Below are 23981 nucleotides of genomic sequence, written 5' to 3'. Positions count from 1 at the left end.
ATCATGATTTTACCCAGTCAACTTGTCATATTAAAACACAGCATGCACAAAAACAAAAGGCTATAAGAATGTTGGATTAAATCAATCATGAACATAGGGAATGTTTAATGACATAAATTAACTTAAACTGTACTGAATTTCAGGTGATGCTACTGGTACATGTGGGGATCCAGGTACTCCTGGGCATGGTTCTAGACAGGAAAGTGATTTCAGAACCAAAAGTTCTGTACGTTTTGCTTGTGATATTGGTTATATCCTTCACGGCTCAGAAGAAAGAACATGTTTAGCCAACGGCAGTTGGACTGGAAGGCAACCAGAATGCAAAGGTAATCTAAGCAGAAACTAAATATATTGATAGTGTTGGAGTTTAATGTGTATCCAAATTCAGTTGGTTATCACGGGTGAAATAACTCCTGCCTATTCGTCCTGTCGCCAACCTTGGAATAAAAGCATCACCCTCTAAAAGAACTACGATAGGTAATAATTATAAAAAATATCTCCCATGAGCTATTTATGCACAAAGATTGTTCATGTCATAACAAACATCTCAATTATAAAAGTTAAAAATATTTGTTAAAAGGGTTTATTTTTTCCCCTTTATCACGGTGCTTTACATAATAGACACTATCGGGAAAAATAGATTATTCTTAACATTACCTCAAGATCTGTTTCAGTTTTCAGGAAAAATATAGAAAGATGCCTAAATATATATGAGATTTTTATTTATAGAGTACAGTTGCTAGTAGCTAGAATCCTTAAAATTTTTCAGTATTTGAGTAAAATTTTTAATCATTCTGACTGGCTCAGACGTAACATAATTAAATCTTTACCAGATTGGCTAGAAAATGAAGTGTTGCTGAAAAACTATCCTTAAGTTTAAATTGTTCTTTTTGAGATGACTTTAGTGCAAAAACTAAACTTACAAACGTGCTTATGAAATGTACTTGATGTTATACCAAATGTATTGGTTTTATAAATAGGAAATAATAAGCAATAGAACCTTCTTGACAGGTTCTTGATTGATTATATTTCAGAATCTTTTTATGATGTTTAAAATTAGTGTCCATATTCTAGGAAAGATAGTTATCTTTTTTCTTTAATTTCACCAAATTTAATCTTAATTAAGAGAGACTTGCAGCTTAGTTACTATTATAGGGAAACTAGTTGAGAAACAATGTTGCTGAGCAAAAAACATTAAGTAAGACTATTTCTCAAACGTATTTTCCAAAGGAAAAATCTCTATAATTATATCGTACATGACATGGGTGATATCTAAGCCATCACTTTGTTCAGCTGAACTGCAAAATATTTTTTAGATGAAATGTGTGGTATTGACTTTGTGTTGTTAGTATGTACGTTATGGATAAAAAAGAACCAGGAGTTATAGCAAATATAACAGAATTATCATTTTTCTCATGGATGGAACTCATACAAATCATTTAGAAAAAGAGATTCTAGTAGATGAATGAACAAAGGAAATGAACAGAAAACACAGAAGAGCCAAAAAAATTGCAGCATATAGAAAAAAATTCTATATAACTAGTAATAAGAAAATTATAATTTAACATCAAAGCATCATTTTTCACCTATTTTAAAATGAAATTCTGGTGTATGTGCAGCAAAACTAGAACTTTAAAACACTTCTAGAGGTTTTTTATTGTTATAATATTTTAGGGTAATTTGACAAAAATCCACATTTATCCATAGAATATATATAGCTTTGATTTATTAACTTTTGAGGATCTTTCCCTAAAGAAAATAAAAGTATCAAACAAAACACACAATTGTAATGTTGCAATTTTATATTTCTAATTGATTATGACTAGCAACAACTGGAAAGAATTTGAGAGCAATTGGAAAAATCTTGCATAAGTAGTTGTATATTTACGTGATATATATATATCATCAGTAAATATTAGAATAAAGGGCACCTGGGTGGCTCAGTTGGTTAAGCGACTGCCTTCGGCTCAGGTCATGATCCTGGAGTCCCAGGATCGAGTCCCATATGGGGCTCCCTGCTCAGCGGGGAGTCTGCTTCTCCCTCTGACCCTCCCCTCCTCATGCTCTCTCTCTCAAATAAATAAATAAATAAAATCTTTAAACAAATATTAGAATAAAGATCATGAGAAAATGTAAATCATGTAAAAGTTAAAAATTGATTCAGAATTATGCACTCTAGTAAAATCAAGACAAATGATATTTATTTGAGACAAAGTATAAAAGACAAAAATGATTATATAACAGAGTGGTGGAATTTGTAGTATTTTTATTCTCTTTATTCCAAATGTTTTGTAATATTATTTACTTTAGTAACTTACAGTAAAATATAAAACCTTTCATAGACTTTATGGATGTGATGAATAAAACACATGTGAAAATAAAAATATCAAATAAATGTGTTAAAATAATTTAATAAATAGAAAAATACAAATTTTTTATTATGTTAATCACCACACATTACATCATTGATTTTTGATGTAGTCCATGATTCATTGTTTGTGCATAACACCCAGTGCTCCACGCAGAACGTGCCCTCTTTAATACCCATCACCAGGCTAACCCATCCCCCCACCCCTCCCCTCCAGAACCCTCAGTTTGTTTCCCAGAGTCCATTGTCTCTCATGGATCGTCCCCCCCTCCGATATCCCCCCCTTCATTTTTCCATTTAAAGAATATAGCATTTTGACAAACTCACAAGGATTTTCAAAATGATGGGGATGCCTGGGTGCCTCAGTCAGTTAAGCATCTGCCTTTGGCTCAGGTCATGATCCCAGGGTCCTGGGGTCAAGCCCTGCATCAGGCTCCTTGCTCAGCCGGAGCCTGCTTCTCCCTCTTCCCCTGCCTGCTGCTTGCCCTGCTTGTGTTCCCGCTCTCTCTCTCTCTCTAACAAATAAATAAAATCTTAAAAAAAAAATGATGGTGCCTGATGTTGCAGAAGATGTGTGAAACAAACAAAATTTTTTACACTACTGATACACATGCATATAATAATTTGGGTGACTCTAAATATACTTCAAAAGTTTAAAAATATTTTTCAAAATTAAAAATTATCCAGGCATTCTACCTCCAGAAATTTATCTTAAAAATACCATATGATATTACTCATATTTGGAATTTAAGAAACAAGACAAATGATCATAGGGGGAAAAAAGAGAGGGGAAAACCAAGAAACAGACTCAGCTATAGAGAACAAACTGATGGCTACCAGAGAGGAGGAGGTGGGGGATGGGGATTAAGGAGAACACTTATGATGAGCACTGGGTGTTGTATGGAAGCGTTGAATCACTAAATTGCACACCTGAAACTAAGATTACACTGTATGTTAACTAATTGGAATTTTTAAAAACTTGGACCAATGTACACAGTTGGATATATAAACTAGAGTATATGATAACTATATTGCTAATGCTTTCCAAATCCTTCTTGTGTTGTGTCGAGGGTCATGGTACATAACAAATAAATACAACCGGATTGTTATTTTTAGGCAGGTACTAATGAATATAGAAGAGAGTAATTACTCTTGGCAAGAGATAAAAATGTTTACTATATCATATGTTCTCCTGAAAATATTACCTGGAACTTGACTTTGTTGTATATGTATGAAATGTGTACATTTCCTTCATACACATGCACACAAACATACAAAGGAATGGCAAAATTGAATATTTAAGATGCAGAGAGTAATATAGATAGTACTTCTGAAACTGTAATTACATTTCTTATTCATAAAGAAAGCCATAAATTCTGTAAAGTACTAAAATACCTTCTTATATCACAGCAAAATTTAGTATGACATTTGACAAAAGCTTGCTTTTAAGATATTTTTAAAAACTCACTTATGGCATTAATGGCAAATAGTTAAACATAACACAGAATAATTAATTATATAAGGCATTTGTGTTTGTGACTTTTGTTTAGGATATGTTGCAAACTTAATGCAAAACATTCCTAGAATTTAGTTACTTTGTTTTTATTCAGTTTATTTTTTGTACACCTTGGCCCAGAAATAGAGATAATAAAGTTGTAATGCAAATCAGTTATATACATACATAAATAAAAATATACATGGATGTTTATAATACTTAAATTGTTTATTTTATATCTATCCTCCTAGAGGTATAATTATAATAAATCTCTGTTGCATCTTGTTCACATCTACTGCAATTTTACATGAGTTGCTTTTTAGGCAGACCCACTCTTACAATCCTTCTTTGGAAGATTTTGTAGTACCCAAAGGCAATATTCAAATAATTACTTTAGGGCGCCTGCGTGGCTCAGTTGGTTGAGCGACTGCCTTTGGCTCAGGTCATGATCCTGGAGTCCAGGGATCAAGTCCCACATTGGGCTCCCTGCTCGGCAGGGAGTCTGCTTCTCCCTCTGACCCTCTTCCCTCTCGTGCTCTCTATCTCTCATTCTCTCTCTCTCAAATAAATAAATAAAATCTTTAAAAAAATAATTACTTTATTTTGTAAAGTTTTTACCAAAGTTACTAACAAAAGTCTTAAAAAAATCTGTTATATGATTTGCACCCCAGTAATTAATCTAATAGAACCAATATAAATTCATCTTGAATTTCAACTATTTATAAAAGATAATTTAATGCTTATTGCAGAAGATTTTCTAGCTCCTTTGGATAATTCGAAACAATCATTTAGTCCCTAATTTTTTGTGAGAGGAATTCTAAAACCATTTTTAATATATCTTCTGACCTGTTTTGTTTATAGCTGTACAGTGTGGCAACCCAGGAACGACAGCCAATGGAAAAGTCTTTCGGATTGATGGCACCACGTTTTCCAGTTCAGTTATTTATTCCTGTATGGAGGGATATATCCTTTCTGGACCTTCTGTTAGACAGTGCACAGCCAATGGAACATGGTCTGGAACTTTGCCTAACTGTACAAGTAGGTTTCTTCTTCTTATTCTAAACGATCACTAGTTATATGAAAAATATTTGAGTATATAAACGTGTATGTGTGTGTTTTGTAAATTAATCAAACCAGGCATGGTTGTGAATATTGGTATTGTCTTTCCAATTAAAAGATGGTAGTTGTGTTTTAGTTAGAAGGCACACTAGTGACCTTAAGAATCCGTTGACTTACCAAGGTAGAGCAATTGGCAGAGGAAAGAGGAATCACAGAAAATCAGTGCTGTTAAATGTAATACAATAGTTTTTTTAAGAACAGAGATTAATTATCAGGTGTAATCCAGATTAAATATACAAAGAAAACAATTTTATTTTGACAATCTAACACACATCAATAACTGACTTGGTTTTTAAAATTTATAAATGAGGAACATGTCATTTCCAAGACTCAAAAAGGTATTGGGCTTTTTTTTTTCCTTTTTAACATTATGCTGTGGCAAAGGTCATTGGTTATTCTTAACAGTGTCAGTGGTGGAGCAGCCTTTGGCTGACCTCATAGTTCCCAGAAATTTAACTGAAAAGATAAGCCTTATATACTGTGTGTGGACCAATGAGTCATTCCTTTTAATAATTAAGCCCTTTTGTGAGTATTTGTATTTCCTGAGTGACTGGCTCAAATGAATCACCCCAGAGGAGGATGCCATCAAAGTCATGTCATGTCCTATCTGTGTACCTGGAGAAAGCCGCTCATGGTTACTATCTTGCCTGTAAAGATTGTGCACAATGACCGGGCTGTTGAGGTGCCTCATGTGTATTGTGTCTCTTCAAAGTTGACGGAAGACTATGGCTAGGACACTATTGAAATAAGTGCTGAATAGAACGTATTAGCCACATCTATAATAGCAAAACACTTGCCAGTTGTTGATTGGAGTCAGGAAAAAGTAATTTTCCTGGCCCTATGTCAGCCCCAGATATTGTTAATTCTAATCTTTTGGGTAATTCTTTACCCGACCTTGGGCAGATCCTCACAGACTTGATGAATTTTGATGAATACTCAAGGAGCTCTCTCCCTAGATCCCTCTTGTTTTCTGTGCATGTCCTCTCTGGTACTCTCTCTCAAACTCTATCCATTTTGTTGTCTCCTGACTCTCAGATCCACGTTTTCAACTCAGCGAGTCAGTTGGGCTGCACATGGGGTTTTTCTTCCTGTACCAAAGCCTGAAAATTCTCTTAAGGCATAAGATGGGGCAATTGCAGGACTCATTTGTTTTCTGTCTCTCCGGGATCACTGTGCCTCTGTGCTTTGCTGCCTGATGACCTTGTTTTTCTTTCCTTTTTTTTTTTTTTTCTGGTTGTGTCAAATGGAGAATAAATTCTCCCTGATTTCTCCACTTTGAAGGAAAGAAATCCTTTTGCTTACCTTGCAAATGTCTCATTTTTTTGTGATACTGAAAAATCTAACAATTAGCAAATATGCTTTACTGTTTCCATACTATACTACCCCGTTTGAGCCTTTGTAACTGTATCCTGCTATCTTTTAATCATCAGTTCAAATGACACATTTGGTTAAGCCTTCTCAAGACATTTTTCCTCATATCCCTTTTAGCTAAAAGGGATCTCTCCAGGCTGTATAACTCCTCCCCACCCCGCCAATGGCAATAGCTTATACTGCTAAACCATAAACTTCATAGGGCAGTAGTAACCAGATCTATTTAACTCAGTGACTTTCTAGGGTGGAGCACAGAACTGAATATACAAGAGTAACTAAGTAATTACTTGTTGGTTGACTGAAATATCTCATTTGAGTTTTATTTTAACTATGAGTTTACATGACTTATAATTTCATTCCATTTTAAAACGCTTGTCAAAAGGGCTGGTAATTTTGTAGGTAACAGGGCTCATAGTTTCTGGAAGATAGTATGCATTTAATATACAGTTATCAAAAAGACTGAAATAATGAGTATATTCAGACTAAAGGAAATCAGCTGAATAACACATCTTTTTTCCCCCCACAAAGAATAACAATTTAATTTAGTCAAGGATAAATACCTAAGTCTTTTATTTAAGATGCTTTCCAATTTTAGTAAAGATAAATAAACACACTCCAGTTTTTGAGACTGCAAATTGCGTTTAATTGAATTGTCTTCGTTTTTCCCTGGAAATTTTAAATCAAGTTTAAAATCATTCAAGACAGATTGGTTACAAATAACAATCTTAATATCAGGAACAAACTGAGTGTTACTGGAGTGGTTGGGGGTGGGAGGGATGGGGTGGCTGGGTGATAGACATTGGGGAGGGTATGTGCTACGGTGAGCGCTGTGAATTGTGCAAGACTGTTGAATCACAGATCTGTACTTCTGAAACAAATAATGCAACATATTTTAAGAAAAAAGAAAAAGAAGAAGATAACAGGAGAGGAAGAATGAAGGGGAGTAAGTCAGAGGGGGAGACGAACCATGAGAGATGATGGACTCTGAAAAACAAACTGAGGGTTCTAGAGGGGAGGAGGGTAGGGGGATGGGTTAGCCTGGTGATGGGTATTAAAGAGGGCACATTCTGCATGGAGCACTGGGTGTTATGCACAAACAATGAATCATGGAACACTACATCAAAAACAAATGATGTAATATATGGTGATTAACATAACAATAAAAAATTAAAAAAATATATAAATAAAGTTTCTTTCCTTATGTCAGTTCTTCAAGGAGAAACATTGTGTTAATTAAGGTATTTCAAGCCTTAGCTTTTAAATGATGAATCACTATTAAATTAAAAACTGAGAATTTGTAACAGTTGACTCATTTTATAGGCAAAAAAGTGCCAATAGCCCAGTAGCAATCCAAACCAAAAGCAAAAACAAAAATATCCCTAAAAGAGGAGCACAGAGAGAGGTTTCAATGGAAATTAAAATGGGCTAAACTTCTATAATTAAAGAATCTAACATATTCATAATGCTTATATGTGGCGATCGAACTGAATTAGAACCATTGTCTTAGATTTCTTCTCATTAATTTGCAGTGGAAGTCCATTTAAACACATTATTGAAAGAACCATGTAATTTTGGACCTGGAAGAGATTGTATCATAGACTCACATGTGTAGATCAGGAAACTGAGGTACCAAATTATTTAATTGACGGACTACTGTCAGAACCCACTGCTGAACAGTTATTTCTACCCATACATGGATGGAATTTTCCTTTCAATTTAATTATTTCCTATATATACCAGAAAGATTAAGTTCAAATAATAAATATTTATAATAAAATTTGATTTAATATAATTGCCTTTTGTAGGCACTTTTTTTTAGCATCTAAACATGAGGACCTAAATAAGAATTTGAAATGAATTAAATTATGTATAAAGAAAATTTAAAATGCCTGAACTAAATTTCCAAACCAAACCAGCAGTTTTTGGCAAACCCACCTAAACAAAACAAAACTTCCTTTTTTTTCTTTCCAATCAAATTGTTATTTTTACTCATAAAGAATAATATCTATCATTGAGTGTTTATTGGTCATTAGGATTTGTGCTAAGTACACAAATTCTCTCACTTCTAATAACAGATCTATGAAATAAATACCATTAGACTTTCTGTTTCACTTTTGAAGAAATGGTAACTTACAGAGGAAACACAAGTGTCTTCCTCATGGTAACACAGTTCGTATATATAGGATCTAAGACTTAAACATGTCTATTTGACCTAAGAAGCAACTTTCTCAAGTTCATCTCATTCCCTCCTTTTGTATTTTTCCTCCTCTTTGTTTTCTTGCTTTATTTTCTATCTTCACTAGAATGGTCAAGTATATTTGACAAGGCATAAATGTAAGACATTACTTATAATGCATATGGAATTGTTTCATTAATTTATAGCCTACTCTTCTCTAATTTTTTTCAATTTTTCTGCATTTACCAATTTGAGTTCTACAGAGTTATAGCATCTCTTAATGAGTTGACCACTTGTAAGATTTATTTTTGTTAAACAATCCTTTCTGCTTAAAATTACAATTTCCTCTATATATCTTGTTAATAATTTTATTGTTTGTCTCAAGATGAATGTCCAAACATACAGTGCAAATATATGTTAATAAATCTGCAAATCTTGCAAGAGATGAAATATTTTGATGTGATGTGTCAAAGGAAATGTGAATCAAGCTAGTGTTGAATCATATACATAATCAATGACAAAGTGGATCTGCTAGAATTGGAATAATATCAACTGAAAGAGACAAAATCACTAAGACAGACAATATGATAAATGTTTCAATATAGGATGATTTGAATATGAATTAACAGAGACCCTTGAGGAAATTAATAAAGCCCTTAAAATATAGGTGAATGAATTATCCATTTACAATGTTATGGTGAAAGTAAAATAAAAAAAATTAAATTCTATTTGGATTTTTTCTACTTTTTTTAAAATAAAATTTTGGTCACTCTGTTTTGTTCCTGGGCTTATCTTTAGGAAACTAGTTCCTCCTGCAAGTGAAAATCAGAGTGGTGATTTAATTTTTAGAATATAATTTTATTTTTTAGCTTATAGCAGTTTATTTTTTATCTAAAAATACAGAAATGTGGTTATATTAGGTAATTGGACTACTTACGGATTCAGTTAATAAAAAATCATTTACATAAAATCCATTATCTTTGGGTACTTTCCTAGGAACTGAGAATAAAGAGTCCAGTAAGTAAGGTCTCTGGTCTCTAATATTTCATAGGCCAGTAAAATAGCATCAGTATTCCAAGCGGTTTCACCCTTTTGAGTATTTTCCACCAGGGTGATTTTGCAAATGTACCTTCATTTGTTTGACTGGCCAGTAGAAACACACACACACACACACACACACATTCCATTTCTGTTCTTAAAAAAAAACACAGTTCAATCTCATGGGTAACTTTGCCTTGTTCATTTTAATGATTTTTGGAAATACTTTTGGAATAAACATAATTTAATAATGGTATTGCCCCCTTTCTCCCCCTTCCATATCTAGCCAGAGTAGAAATGTTGGTAAAAGGGTGAAATTTCCCTCATATCAATTCTACCTGCTAATATTCAGCCATATTAAGATTATAAATGAATTGAGAAATTGCATATTTAATTAATCTTTCTCTATAAGATGCCTCATGAACAAGAACTCTTTCCCTCTTCTCCAGACAGGTCCTTATTGAACCCACTGCCAGTTCTGGAGCGTTAAGCTTCCCCTACATAAACTACTTTTATTTTTAAGATTTTATTTATTTATTTGAGAGAGGGAGAAGGAGAGATAGAGAGCATGAGAGGGAAGAGGGTCAGAGGGAGAAGCAGACTCCCCACTGAACAGGGAGCCCGATGCGGGACTCGATCCTGGGACTCCAGGATCATGACCTGAGCCGAAGGCAGTCGCTTAACCAACTGAGCCACCCAGGTGCCCCTATATAAACTACTTTTGACTTGAGTAGGTAAAAGAATATATCATGAGATCAAGGTCATGCAGCCAAACATCACACACACTTTGGCAGAGGAATTATGTTGAGAAACATCCATGGAATTAAACCAAGTTGGAAGGAAAAGATATTTACCGTAATACCAAGAAGCTCATAAAAGTACTCTGATTATAAAATTTGGTGAAGTTCTTTTCTGTGATGTTCAGAATGAGAGAAGATATCTAAAAATGAAGCACAAGTAAATACTCATTTAAAAATGTAGTATAGGATCCTTACCTTTTGATGTCTTAACAGGCAGAACCACCTCTGATACCTAAGGCACATAGTGCATGTAGTATTTTGGGAAGAAGATACAATCTGCATCAGGACAGGGCTTGTCAAGCGCAGTAAGGATTGGCTTTCAGTGCTAAAAAGAAATACATTCATTTGTTTCTTGGAATTTTTTTTTAACCCACTAGGATTCCTTCCAAAATGATTAATGCCCTGTATCTGGCAGGTCTTGTCGTTTGGGCCAAGGACAGCATACTCAGTCAGATCCAGTGATAAATGAATCTGAGGCTTCAATGGCATGATAGAAGCTAATAAGAAAAAAGTCTCCCAGAAAAACAAAGTCAAACCTTTATTTTTTTAATTTTTTTTAAGATTTTATTTATTTATTTGAGAGAGAGAATGAGAGAGAGAGAGCATGAGAGGGAAGAGGGTCAGAGGGAGAAGCAGACTCCCTGCTGAGCAGGGAGCCCGATGCGGGACTCGATTCCGGGACTCCAGGAGCATGACCTGAGCCGAAGGCAGTCGCTTAACCAACTGAGCCACCCAGGCGCCCCAAAGTCAAACCTTTAAAACAATGTATATTTTTTGAGAATTTTAGCTAATCATTCTTTACATATCATTCACATATTTATTCTTTAAACAAATATTTACTTAATCTTTTATAATGAGTGATGCACTAGACTCAGCCCTGAAAATATAACAATGTAGAAAAGAGACAAGATAATCATCTTCCTGGAGTTTATTGGTGTGTGTCTGTGTGTGAGCGCGCATGTGCGCGCGTGTGAACTTAGGGGTTTTGGTGACCTTTGAAAAAATTTTTCTTGCAATGAAGCACAGCATTCCGTTGTCATGCACTGATGTCTCTGAATTTTAGGGTAAAACCCTGAAGACCCACTATTCTAAGGTTTTGCCCGAAAAGACCAAAAGCCTCTTTTTTGTTGCCAAAAACAAACTGGTGGTAAATGAATTGAAGTGTGTGGAGCAGGTGCTGTTTACAGAGACTATTGCTATTGGAAACTGTCTCTTTGACTGACCTTTGGTTCCCCAGGAAGCCACCAAAACAAATCCTTGTGAAGCTGTAGTTGTCAGGCATTTCATTCATGATGCTGCCACAATGTGCAAACTCTCTCTCGGTGCCTCTTTGTAAAATAACCCCTGTGTCCTCTCTTTCCTTGGCTGCATCTCAGCTCATTGTGCCTTAGGATCAGGTTAGCTCTGCTTTCTTGCCAGGGTTCGGTCTCAGTCGGCAAACTGTTACCTAGAAAACAACAGTTTGTAGGTGTGCTTTTTAATTTCCCTCTTCTTAACTGGGATGTAGGTTAAAAATAGAATAAGATAGAAGGTAAAATGAAACAAAATAAATGGAAGGCTTAATACTCACTTTGATATAGTTGTAAATTTTAAAACAGAATTTCAAAACAAGTTTCAAAACGGCATTCCTGGTAAATAAGCAGGATTTGATTTCCTATTCAACTCGGTTGTGTAACTTAAAAAAAAAAATGTTTCCTCTGCAATAATTAAAAGAACAAAAATTATCCTGTATGCAAAATTCTTATTAGGAGTCAGACAGAAACACTCAATGAGTGTGATTTCAGCAAACTGTCTCCAGGGCTCTGAGGATTATCAGGTGAAGTGCCCTGAATATTGTTCTTGAATTTAAATGCCATTATTCATATTCTTAAAACTTCTTAGGCTTAGCAGATTAGAATAATATGAAAGAAATTTTGACATTCATAATTTTTAATGGTAAATTAATAAATACAATGTAATTGAAGTGCTATTAAGGTCTTCCATACCTTAATCTACTTTTAGTCTTTGACCCTAGATCTCCAAAATACTTCTCTAATCTGATCCCTCATCCTGGTGGCAACTATGAGATGATCAGGGAGTCTTTGCTGAAGAATTAATTACAAGTAAAAATGAGAGAATATAGCCCAGATTTACCTGATGAAATTATTTACCCTCTTATGAACAAAAAGATTTAAAAGGAAAGGAAAAAAAAAAGATACTAAAAGGCAAGTAACCCCATTTTTTTTTAATCTCCAGAAAATAAATAGTGTAACCTTCTGTATTTTCCTTTTTTCTCTTAGTTGCTGGAAAGCTTTTAGACAATGCCTTGCCCAAAGCAAGCTTAAATCATGTACCTCAAAACAGCAAATGCTTTTGTGGCTTATATATAATCTTTGTTATGCCTTATTATTAAATATCATATTTAAAATTATTTCTCTTTTCTCTGCTGTCTCAAGTCTTTCTGAAACTTTTGGTGTGGCATTCTAAATGATAATGTTATGTATGTAACCAGAGCTAACTTTATGAGCTACTAAAGTTGATAGAACCTCATGCGCAAAAAGGTCCAGTGCTGGGGTGTAATGCTCTGTGTTTGCTGTCTTAAAATTCTTAATTTCAACTTTAAATTTGTATTTTGTAAGTGAAGTCTACTGGGACAGTGGAGCATGTGCTGAGGGCTTGGAGCCTCTGCTCATGCACAGTCAGCCTCTCTGCCTCCCTGTCTTCCTAGAATGGGTTATAGGCCATTCACCCCCTACCATGAGCTTTCCCTGGCCTTGCCTGACCTCCCCATTCCCACTCCTACTCTGGGGCCACTGATGTTCTCTGCCCAGCTAGTCCATAGTGTCATCAACAGAGGGAGGTTCACGTTGTAGTTGTCTTCCACCCCTTTGTGGGGGCCTGGGTGCAAGCATGAAATAGATAGGAGTTGGGTATATTTATAGAGTCTTAAAACAGAACAGGGCAGCAGCTCTCCCTGTCTTGGGCTGGCAACAACAAGGCATATTTAGTAAAAACTTTATGTAAGCTTCTCACTGATCCCCAATGCAGAAAGTAAATGCCTCCCAGAGTGGAGGTTGCAATTTCTTAGGGGTCATTCTTTCACTTGAGTTGGCAATGAGTTGGTGAAAATGCCAAATTGATTTCTCTGTCCCTAGCTATGGCATTTTCATTGCCACAGATCATGTATCCTGCCCTGCATGTAATAGATTCATATTTTATAACCTATTCATTCTTTCATTTATTCAATAGGAAGTATTCTTTTTGAACCTAGCATTATTTTAATTAAAAACTATGATGGGGTTGCCAGGGTGCCTCATTTGGTTAGGCATCTGGCTCTTGATTTTGGCTCAGGGCATGATCTCAGGATCAGGAGATCCAGCCCTGAGTCAGACTCTGCACTGGGTGTGGAACCTGCTTGAGATTCTCTCTCTCCCTTTGCTCCTCCTACATCCCCCCCCATCTTCCACTTGTGCTTATACCCACACTCTCTCAAAAAAAAAAAACTATTATAATATCCAGCTGAGTGACACTATGCTGATAATATGCTCTCAGTCCACCGAGCCTGATAAATTAGAGATTTCAGTCACCATATATGGGAATACATAGATTTCAAATGTTATATTAGAAATCTTGATTCTAGATTCTATGGGATAACTTCTCCATGATCCCCTAAGGTGGATTAAAAGAGGTTACTGAATCAGAGTTCCTTGCAGTATACTAGTTTATTAACCTAACCTCTTCAGAGTCTAAATGACAGTTTCTGAACCATATGCATAGAATTTGTAATAAGCATACCTGATTATAATCAGGAATTGCCAGTGTGTGGTTTCAATATGCTTACGTTTTATGATTAAAAATGAACATGATAACTAATTTTCCCTACTTAAATATTAAGTATGCCATATGCTTACTACCTCTCTCCATTAAATGGCACATTAACCATCTGCTCTTCTAATCCAATCCTGATAGTAATCAGTTGTGGAGACCCAGGTGTACCAGGCAATGGACTGAGATATGGAGATGATTATGTGGTTGGACAAAATATCTCATACATGTGCCAGCCAGGCTATACAATGGAATTGAACGGTTCCAGAATTAGGACTTGTACAACTAATGGCACGTGGAGTGGGGTAATGCCAACTTGTAGAGGTATGATAATTTCTTCAATACTGTAAGTGATAACTGCTGTATATTTACTTTTTAATATGAAAATTTTAAGTAAGCTTAAATAGCGTTTTTGTATTGTTTCACTTTTTTCTGATACTGAAAATTGACTACTACAGTTTTTATTTTAAAATCATACAGAAAATAACATATAGAATTTAAAATGCTATTTCAAGAAAAATATTATATCTTATTATGAGTAATGACAATGATCTTTAGTACAACCAAAACAACAAAAATATCATGTGCTCTGGTATGTACTCACCTTCATTATTTATATTTATTAGTGAATATTTTAAAAGAGAATATAACCTCAATGAATTAGAATTTTTATTTGATGATCCACTTGGTTCAAACAATTCAAAGATGGGAAAAAAAACGTTCTATAACTTGAGTACAATCATACTGAATTATAAAACTAACTGTTCATTAAAAAAGATCATCTTTCTTAATACAATCTAGAATTAATCTTGTAGTCAATATGGGCATAAATTTGCTACTTTATGCTATTTATTTTTCCACTGGAGATATATTTATATTTTTTTGCAAATTTTTATGATAATTTATGGAATACTGTTGATGTCAAGCCATTTCTATTATTTATAATTATACTGATATTTCTCCTTCAGGTATCTTTCTAAACATCTGTGAATTGACAGTTTAACAAAAAGAATAATTTCAACATCTGTCTTTTTCGTCTTGATTATACTGTTTCTGAATCAGATCACTGTATATATACACTTAATATATGAAAATATATGAACATACATTTTATATTTAGAAGTTACTTCATACATCATTAATTGATTCTGATAACGGCAATGTAACTCCAAGAATTATTCATGTATGTTGCTAGTCATAAAAATACAGTCATTCCTCATTTTTAGATTTTGTGATGTGTACCCTTCTTTTCCTTCATCTCTGTCATATTATCTACCCATCTCTGCTTGAAGCCAACTTAAAACAAATTTTAAAATAAATGTTTAAACATTTAACAATTTATTTAAAAACCCTACAGTAAATTTTAACATATGAATTTAAGTGGTTAATAGAACCAATTTGGATATTTTAATGAGATACTTGGTCTAGGTTTTTTCCAAATGTCACAGAATTACTTGCAAATTCCTTGGTACAATGTTGACACTATATACAGTCAAATAGCCCTGGTCTTCAGTCTGTCTAAAGGTCATTGGAAAAATAATTTTATATAAAACCAATAATTTATCAGTTACAGTATACTAGATGGAAGGTCACCCTCTATTTTCTTCCCTTAGATGTCAGGCACCTTGTTATTTTCTAAGAGAATCTCTGACAACCAGTAGCCATTATGTTGCCAAGAAATAGTCGCATCCTAGAGGGATTAATTCCAGGGATGTTTCAGGACTACTACCAGGACAATAAAACACGTCACACCATATTGTCCTCCGAAAGGTTAAAGTAGCACATATGCTTCTTCTGATGATTTTTTTTTTTACATCTGGGATATTTCAACAGCTGTGTCTAATTACTTTTAATGTAATTGCAGCTGTTACCTGCCCAACTCCTCCCCAGATTTCTAATGGAAGGTTGGAAGGAACAAATTTTGACTGGGGCTTTAGTATTAGCTACATCTGTTCTCCAGGCTATGAACTATCCTTTCCTGCTGTTCTGACCTGTGTAGGAAATGGTACCTGGAGTGGGGAAGTACCACAGTGCTTACGTAAGTATAATTTCTATACTTAAAATTGTATTTTCCCATTTCCACTCTCTTGGAACTCCTTCACTGAGATTATTGCTGTTACTTAAAATTTTCAGATTTTGCTAGAACAAATATGAGATTGTTAAAGCTCATTCTGAGGCATAATTAAAATTCAACAGGAAATCATATTTACCCATGTAGATACTTTTCTTATAATCCAACTATTATGTTCTTTCTGCTCTGACTCCAAATATTAGGCTAACGTGCTTTGTTCGCAAACTTATTTAAAAAATTATTTCTCAAATTAAAAACCCTTTAAGATTAATCCTACTACTGGAAAAGTATTCTTAATCTTGTCCAGTTTGTCTCAACTGAATCCTCTAAGTTACTCCCAAATTTCTTTCCACAATAAATCCATGTTACTTTACATGGTCATTCAAATCAAGTTCTTATGATGTAATTTGTCATGATAATGCTTGTGATTATACCTAAAGTAATTCAGGTAAGCATGGAGAAGAGGGAGTAATATTTTCTTACAGAGGTCACTTTACAATATATATTCCAGCAAGTGTCACTTCGAAATTAATTTGGAAGATTGCAAACAAAATAAAAGTCAGCTTTGTGTTTTACACAAATTATTGTAGCACATGATATGGGCAATCCTTTCCTAGTCTTCCCTCCTTTCCCTGCATGGGGTAGGAGAACACTCCACCCGTCCCCATGGCCTTGAAGTTAGGCAGATCTAACTGATGAAATGACTTGGAACCCTCCAGTCTTCTCATTCACAGTGGAAGCCAAATTGCCTATGGGCTTCTGTGCCCTTTGTCTTCTTCTCTCCTGATTTCATCTTATACTACTATCCCCCAATACTTCAAGACTGATGTCACACAAATTGTCTCTTAAAATTCTGTTTTATGCTAAAGATCATCTTAGAAGAGACCAACGTGTTCTAAATAAGACTAGATATTCTACGGCTACTTCAGAATAGATAGGGACAAGGAGATTTACAGAGATGAGTTCATGTTTGTTTGATACATTTAGGAAAATCTCAATCAAGAAGTATTTTGGATAGGATGTTTTATTTTTTGGCTCGATTAAAATACAAATAATAATAAAATACTATTGACATTGAATTATAACTATCACTTTGTCCAAATTGCTTTACATATATGATTTCTACTACACATAACAGAACTCCTAGTAAGTATGTTTACTCATGACATTTTAATTGATAATGACACTTGGGCTCAGAGAGAGGAATCAAATTGTAAGGACACTGTGTGACCCTGTCATCATTTAGGACACTGGCTATGTTGTTATATGGCCTACGGTTGCACTGCCACTAAAATAGGAGTATGAATTCCAGTTCAGAGAAGGTATACTGAAGAGATAATGCTGTTATCCATTGAATAGCCAAATTCATTCATTTTAGGGACTTTATAGAAGGGAAAGTCTTTTCTCTTTCATTTTTTTCAAAGTATGTCTTTTTAAAGTTTATGTCATTGTGAACTGAAGCCTTTTGAAAATAAATCCTGTGTCTTAAGCCTCTAAACTAGACACCAATAGGTTGTTTGGTTTAGTACATGAAAATCTACAGATAGAAAATAATGGGATGATGAGGAAGTGAGGGGCAGGTAGGGAGCAAGATTGAGCAGTTTATGTGGTTGCATCTCCCTCCTTTCTTTTCTTTGTTGAATAAAGATAAGATTCTGAGAGGAATGATTCAGCAGAAATATGCAACAGAAACACTTCAGAAGTAGGTTACTAAATAATTTGGCAATGAAAATGATTGCTAAGCTGAAATGCCCATTGATAATATTCACTGAGGAAATAGCCATTGAATTCAAAATGTGCTAGAGACACAAAGATTAGTAAGATGAAGATCCTGGCCTCTAGGGTTTGATGTTATATTGCTAGAAGTGATGCTAGAAAGATTTATAATATCTAGGAAATGCTGATAATTAAAACACACTAAACAAATGTTTATTTTACCTGTATTGCTTTACTCTGAAACTTTACCCTAAATTTATTTTGTTGAATATTTATTTCATAATTACTTTTAACTTTAACTGTTTTAAAAAGAATGAAAAGTGGGTGCCTGGGTGGCTCAGTTGGTTAAGCGACTGCCTTCGGCTCAGGTCATGATCCTGGAGTTCCAGGATCGAGTCCCACATCGGGCTCCCTGCTCAGCAGGGAGTCTGCTTCTCCCTCTGACCCTCTTCCCTCTCGTGCTCTCTAGCTCTCATTCTCTCTCTCTCAAATAAATAAATAAAATCTTTAAAAAAATAAATAAAAAGAATGAAAAGTTCCTAAAAAGAGGTTTGAAAATTCAGGTCTCTCCTAGAGTCTTGAATTTCAGAAAAGGTCTTTCTTTGTACCTTGAGCTTAAGACTAAGGTCTTCTGTTATTAGGGTATTTAACCATTCCTGTTTGTCTGGAACATTCCTAGTTTATTCCTGTTGTCCTGGTCAATGTCCTATCCAGTTAGAGGTCTCCTTTCAGCCTCAAAAATATCTTTGATTTGGAGGATGCACCACCCTAAGGGAGCATTTATACTTAAAAACATTTGGATGTTACTGGTTTTTTTGCCTTATTAGGGGCATAAGTTTTAGCTGCTGAATCTGCAAATTTAAAAACCAAGTATTCTTAAAAATGGTTAAAATGGTAAATGTATGTTATGTATTTTTTTTACTACAATAAGCAAATTGAAAGCATATGACATCTTTGTCTAGGTTATCTACTAGATTTGAAACCATCTGATCTCATCCCTTATTACACTTCTACATGCTCACTCTGCTCCAGCTTCTACTTCCTTCCAACAGGCTGGACATGCTCCAGTATGTTTACTGATAAGTCTAAGTGCCTAAAACGTCTTAGAATAGGTTCTTTTAGTTGTTAGGAAATATATGTTGAATGGAATAATGTATTCAGTTTGTTTACAAATTCTGTCAAGATGGTATTTTCAATAATTGTTGTAGAATATTGAGATTCCTTGGTTTGGTATAGATCTGGATTCCACTGGGCTTCATAACTCTTTGGAAAACACTCGAAAATCCACCACAATATTACAAAGAGGAAGACAACAAAACACTGGGGTATGTGCTTGAGTGTTCAACAGATTACAACAGAACAAATAAGTGTTTCCGTTATATACATATAAAAAGAGCAGTCTGGAGAGTACAACCTAGACCATTTTGGGCTGGCTCTTTCTGAAAGAGCTTTCTGTGGATCACATGCCTTTTCAGAAGTATACTCCAACTTCACAACCAATTTATACAAATGTGTGATTTGATTCTGGTCAAGACAAAACAGCAACAAAAATACAAAATATTCTATAGTTATTAAGGTGGTCTACTCGGTGGAAAACACCTCAATCAGACTTCTTTTCAATATTATGCTGAGTTGTACATTCAGTATTTATCACTTAGACAAAAGCTAAAAAATAAATTTTTTAGGATACATTAATGTGAATAACATGTCACTTTAGTTCAATATTCCAGTTATTGTCATCATTTTTCTAAACTGTTACTCCGATGAATCCTAAATCTTTGCTATAAATATCTTTCTTTTCATTTCCAGCGAAGTTTTGTGGTGACCCTGGTATACCTGCTCAAGGGAAAAGAGAAGGCAAAAGCTTTATATACCAGTCAGAGGTTTCATTTAGCTGCAGTTCTCCTTTCATACTAGTGGGATCAAGCACCAGAATATGTCAGGCAGATGGCACTTGGAGTGGCTCGTCACCTCACTGCATAGGTAATATTAATTAAAGTTTGATTATTCTCAGTAATTTTGGAATTACTAGATCCTAGTAGTGTATTACTAGTATGAATGTAATATTTATTTTCTCTGCCCTACAAACTATAATTGGCTAAATATGAAAAATAAATGTAAAAAAGAGAAGCAATTAGAAGGCACTGAAAATGAATACTGTTAAAACATATGAAGTTGTATTTAGCATTTAAAACTTCCCAGAGAAACAGTCGAAATAATTTTCTTGTTTATCAGTAAAATGAAAAAGAAAAAGGTTGTCAGATTAATAGCTTAAGTACTAACATTTGTATATATTCTTATAGTTAATGAGTCATAGTCATATGATATGAAACTTGCTCCAAAAATTAATAAAAAAGATACATTGACGGGGCATCTGGGTGGCTCAATCAACTAAGCATCCGACTCTTGATCCCAACTCAGGTCTTGAGCTCAAGGTCCTGAGTGTAAGCCCGGCATTGGGCTCCCTGCTGGGCATGGAGGCTACTTAAAAAAAAAGAAAAAAATACATTGACTTCAAAATGTCCCTAAGCACATTTCTGTAGTCTTAAACTAAATGCCACATTTGGTAAACCAACCAAATAATCCTGTCATACAAACTAGCCAACTCAGACACTACTAGTTTTACCATTTTTATACCTGAATCTCCTACAGGTATCCCTGAAAAATGCAAATAACTAAGTCCTGTTTCTGGAAAAACTCCTACTTCTTGAGGGGAATATTATCCTACCTGAGATTATAATTTAGCAAAGTCCTTGAGCAAACGTTTAATATACATGTTCTTTTTTCATATCCTTCATTTTTCCTTAACTTTTTATCCACAGAGTAAGTTGGATGTCAAGTGCTTTTATATCAGAAGGGCTCAAAGTTCAAGAATTGCATAATTCATGTGAATTGCAGTGTACCTGAATTCTTGCTTTAAGATTAGTAGACTTCTGGGGAACCTGGGTGGCTCAGTCGTTAAGTGTCTGCCTTCGGTTCAGGTCATGATCCCGGGGTCCTGGGATCGAGCCCCGCACAGGGCCTCCCTGCTCAGTAGGAAGCCTTCTTCTCCCTCTTCCTCTACCCTGCTGCTTGTGCTCCCTCTCTCGCTGTCTCTCTCTGTCAAATAAATAAATAAAATAAAATAAAAAAAGATTAGTAGACTTCTGTCCAAGGAGAGACGCTATTAGATTTATATTCTTTATTATTACCCATGTTCCTTTTCATTAAGACTCAGATCACTCAAAATTGTTTTGTATGCGAGAAATATACATTTAAATATAATTACAAATTTTAAAGGAATATTATGTTTATAATCTTCATTTTTAGAACCCACCCGTACCTCATGTGAAAATCCAGGAGTCCCAAGGCACGGATCTCAGAACAATACATTTGGATTTCAAGTGAGTACTTTAAATAAATATTTCTATTCAGTATAAAACTAGATTGAAGCCTTCTTTGATTCATGTGCATATAATCATGTTGGCAGAAACAGAAACCATCATGCTTATATCTGTATTCATAACCATATAAAAAAAGGTAAAAGGCAACAAAAGCGTGGAAGTAAAAGGAAATTAGGAGAAGAAAAATGTGATTTAAGAAAATAGCCTAACTGATCATGACAATAAAACAAAAGAAAAACTGAAGACAGCTGTGAGCCTAGGAAAATCCATATGTAGGAGCTAGTACATAGGAGAGTGTTAAGTAGGAAGAAATGAGGGGGGAAATGAGTAAATTCTAAAGGAGGATGTAGGGGAGTGAGGAAAAGTAAAGATGAAAGAGTTTAAAGAGTTAGCAAACATAAAAATGTGGTTATTCAATAAAGCAATTAGACTAAAATATGTTTATCTTGTGTGTATAATACCAAAATATTTTTAAACATTTTCACTGACATGGGAAATTTCTGAGAAAATAATTTATCCTATTGTTACACAATAGTTGGATTGTTACATTGGAATTTTTCAACATGCCCAGCCATGTGTGGCTGCCTTTCTTATTTTCCCTTTTTCTAATTTAGATTTTATGTAGAGATTCAGCAAGCTTTTCATTACAGGGATCTTAGGGGAGCCAAAATGCATACTGACTCCACGAGGAAATAGCCAATATACACATTACCCACTTGCCTTGTGTTGCAGAGTTTTCTAAATTGTACTATTTTGTGTGAAATTCAGTGGGAACCTGAAAAACATCCATTTCTAAAGGAAGTACTCATCAAAGGCGCCATATTTTTGTTGCTAAAAATAGTTTCCATTTATCTACAGTTCAGGCACAGTATGAACATTGATTTGATAGCATTTCCAATTCTTCCGGTTTGCCTCAGGCCTGTCTGCATAATACAAAAGTGTAAAAAAGGTGCCTCAGTCTCCATTATGTTAGTGTTTTTAGAAAACTTTAGATTCATATCTTTATAAAAGGTTTTATCAATTGATCTAAATCCTGAAAAATGGACAACTAGTTAAAGAGCATTAGTTCTCATCATATAGATGAAGAAACTGCAACAGAAGGTGACTTGGCTTTGGTCACTGAGCAAGTCAGTGACTATATCCTGAGAGAATACAGAATTTTGATGTTAGTGTCTGTGCACTAAACCACGTGATTTTCTGGAGAGTGTGAGTCCTTTCTAATACATAACCTTTGAAATAATGGGAATGGAAATGAGTAAGAATGAATTTAGTACAGTCATTCAATGAAATGAATAGAATCATTAACTCTGCATTGTAAGAGTTCTATTATAACCATTGAAAAATGTTACCCCAAAGTTAACCTAACCCGGAAAGCATATTATTTGACTAATAAACATGCATTGGATCATCATATTCTACTTAGATAAATATGAATAGACTAGATTTCAAATATGATAAACTCTATATAATTACATTAATCTTTATTAAAATCACAAATGATATACTGAGTATGTTAAATTGGGGACATCAACTTTCTTACATGCATATGACTGGTTTGTGCATATATATATATACTAAATATATTTACTAAATCTGTACAGAGCTAATGGAAATTTTAAAGTTTATATAATTCTAGCTAATATTAATGTATTCGTAGATTCCAAATAGAATCCTGGAAAAGCCATCTTTTTTTTAAAGATTTTATTTATTTATTTGAGAGAGAGAGAATGAGAGACAGAGAGCACAAGAGGGAAGAGGGTCAGAGGGAGAAGCAGACTCCCCGCTGAGCAGGGAACCGGATATGAGACTCTATCCCGGGACTCCAGGATCATGACCTGAGCTGAAGGCAGTTGCTTAACCAACTGAGCCACCCAGGAGCCCCATGGAAAAGCCATCTTTATTGGTTGAGACAAACTTTTCACTTGCAAGTTAAGAGAAGCTGTTTGAGCTAGCTTAAGCCTAAAAGCATTACAAGCCATGTGCAGTTATATCAAAGACCCCAAGAAAAGGGATCTAGGAGAGACCAATCAAGCCCAGAATCTAGCAACTGGACAATAAGACTCAGTCTTTTCCACTACTCTATGTTTGCCTACTTTGTTTTTTCTTTGCAAATTGGCCATATGACGAAGGGTGCGTTTTTCTATTTATCTTTCAGCCACATACGGAAAATGATTAATTGTCTCAATCTCAGTTCCAGATTTCTAGAGAGAGGATCAGAAGGTCTCAACTCTCGTATTTACCTCTGATTTGATCAGGTGGTCAGAAGTGACTTAAGTAAAATTATAGGAACTCACTTCTGGGAAGGACAAGAGAGGGGAAAGCTATGAATTACACAGGCACTCAAATCATTTTCTTGATTTTTTTCCTTTAATATGTTTATTCACTCTTTTTCTATATAGGTTTTAGATTTTTGGACATAGATATAATTATTAACATATAAGGATATATTACCTGTTGCTAGAGATGACAAAAACTCTAGTGTTGAAAAAAGTGCTCAACATAATTTCTGTAATATCCAAAATATTGTAAGTTGGAATAATTTTTGGGTAAAAATAGATTGGTAGTGAAGGAGTAGCTGTCAAAATGATTGATACAACATCTAGATTAATTATGGGGTAAATGCCAGACACACGTATTTCA

At 34.5% G+C, this 23981-nt stretch overlaps 1 protein-coding gene across 5 annotated transcripts in view; it reads left to right on the top strand.

Moving 5' to 3' along the window:
• The window catches only part of CSMD3 (CUB and Sushi multiple domains 3), a 1170304-nt gene that overhangs the window by 1117364 nt on the left and 28959 nt on the right, over positions 1 to 23981 (top strand). For all 5 annotated transcript variants that reach the window (XM_025871014.2, XM_073893120.1, XM_073893119.1 and 2 more), the window contains 6 exons: positions 144 to 326; positions 4725 to 4901; positions 14316 to 14495; positions 16036 to 16209; positions 19768 to 19941; positions 21268 to 21341. In XM_025871014.2, coding sequence (XP_025726799.1) covers positions 144 to 326; positions 4725 to 4901; positions 14316 to 14495; positions 16036 to 16209; positions 19768 to 19941; positions 21268 to 21341 — 962 coding nt within the window. The remainder of the gene's footprint in view (positions 1 to 143; positions 327 to 4724; positions 4902 to 14315; positions 14496 to 16035; positions 16210 to 19767; positions 19942 to 21267; positions 21342 to 23981) is intronic.

Source organism: Callorhinus ursinus, unplaced genomic scaffold (assembly GCF_003265705.2).
Source record: "Callorhinus ursinus isolate GAN/ISIS: 27379988/994484 unplaced genomic scaffold, GSC_fseal_2.0 scaffold5, whole genome shotgun sequence".
NCBI classification, from domain to species: Eukaryota; Metazoa; Chordata; class Mammalia; order Carnivora; family Otariidae; genus Callorhinus; species Callorhinus ursinus.
This window is presented reverse-complemented; position numbering and strand designations above follow the sequence as displayed.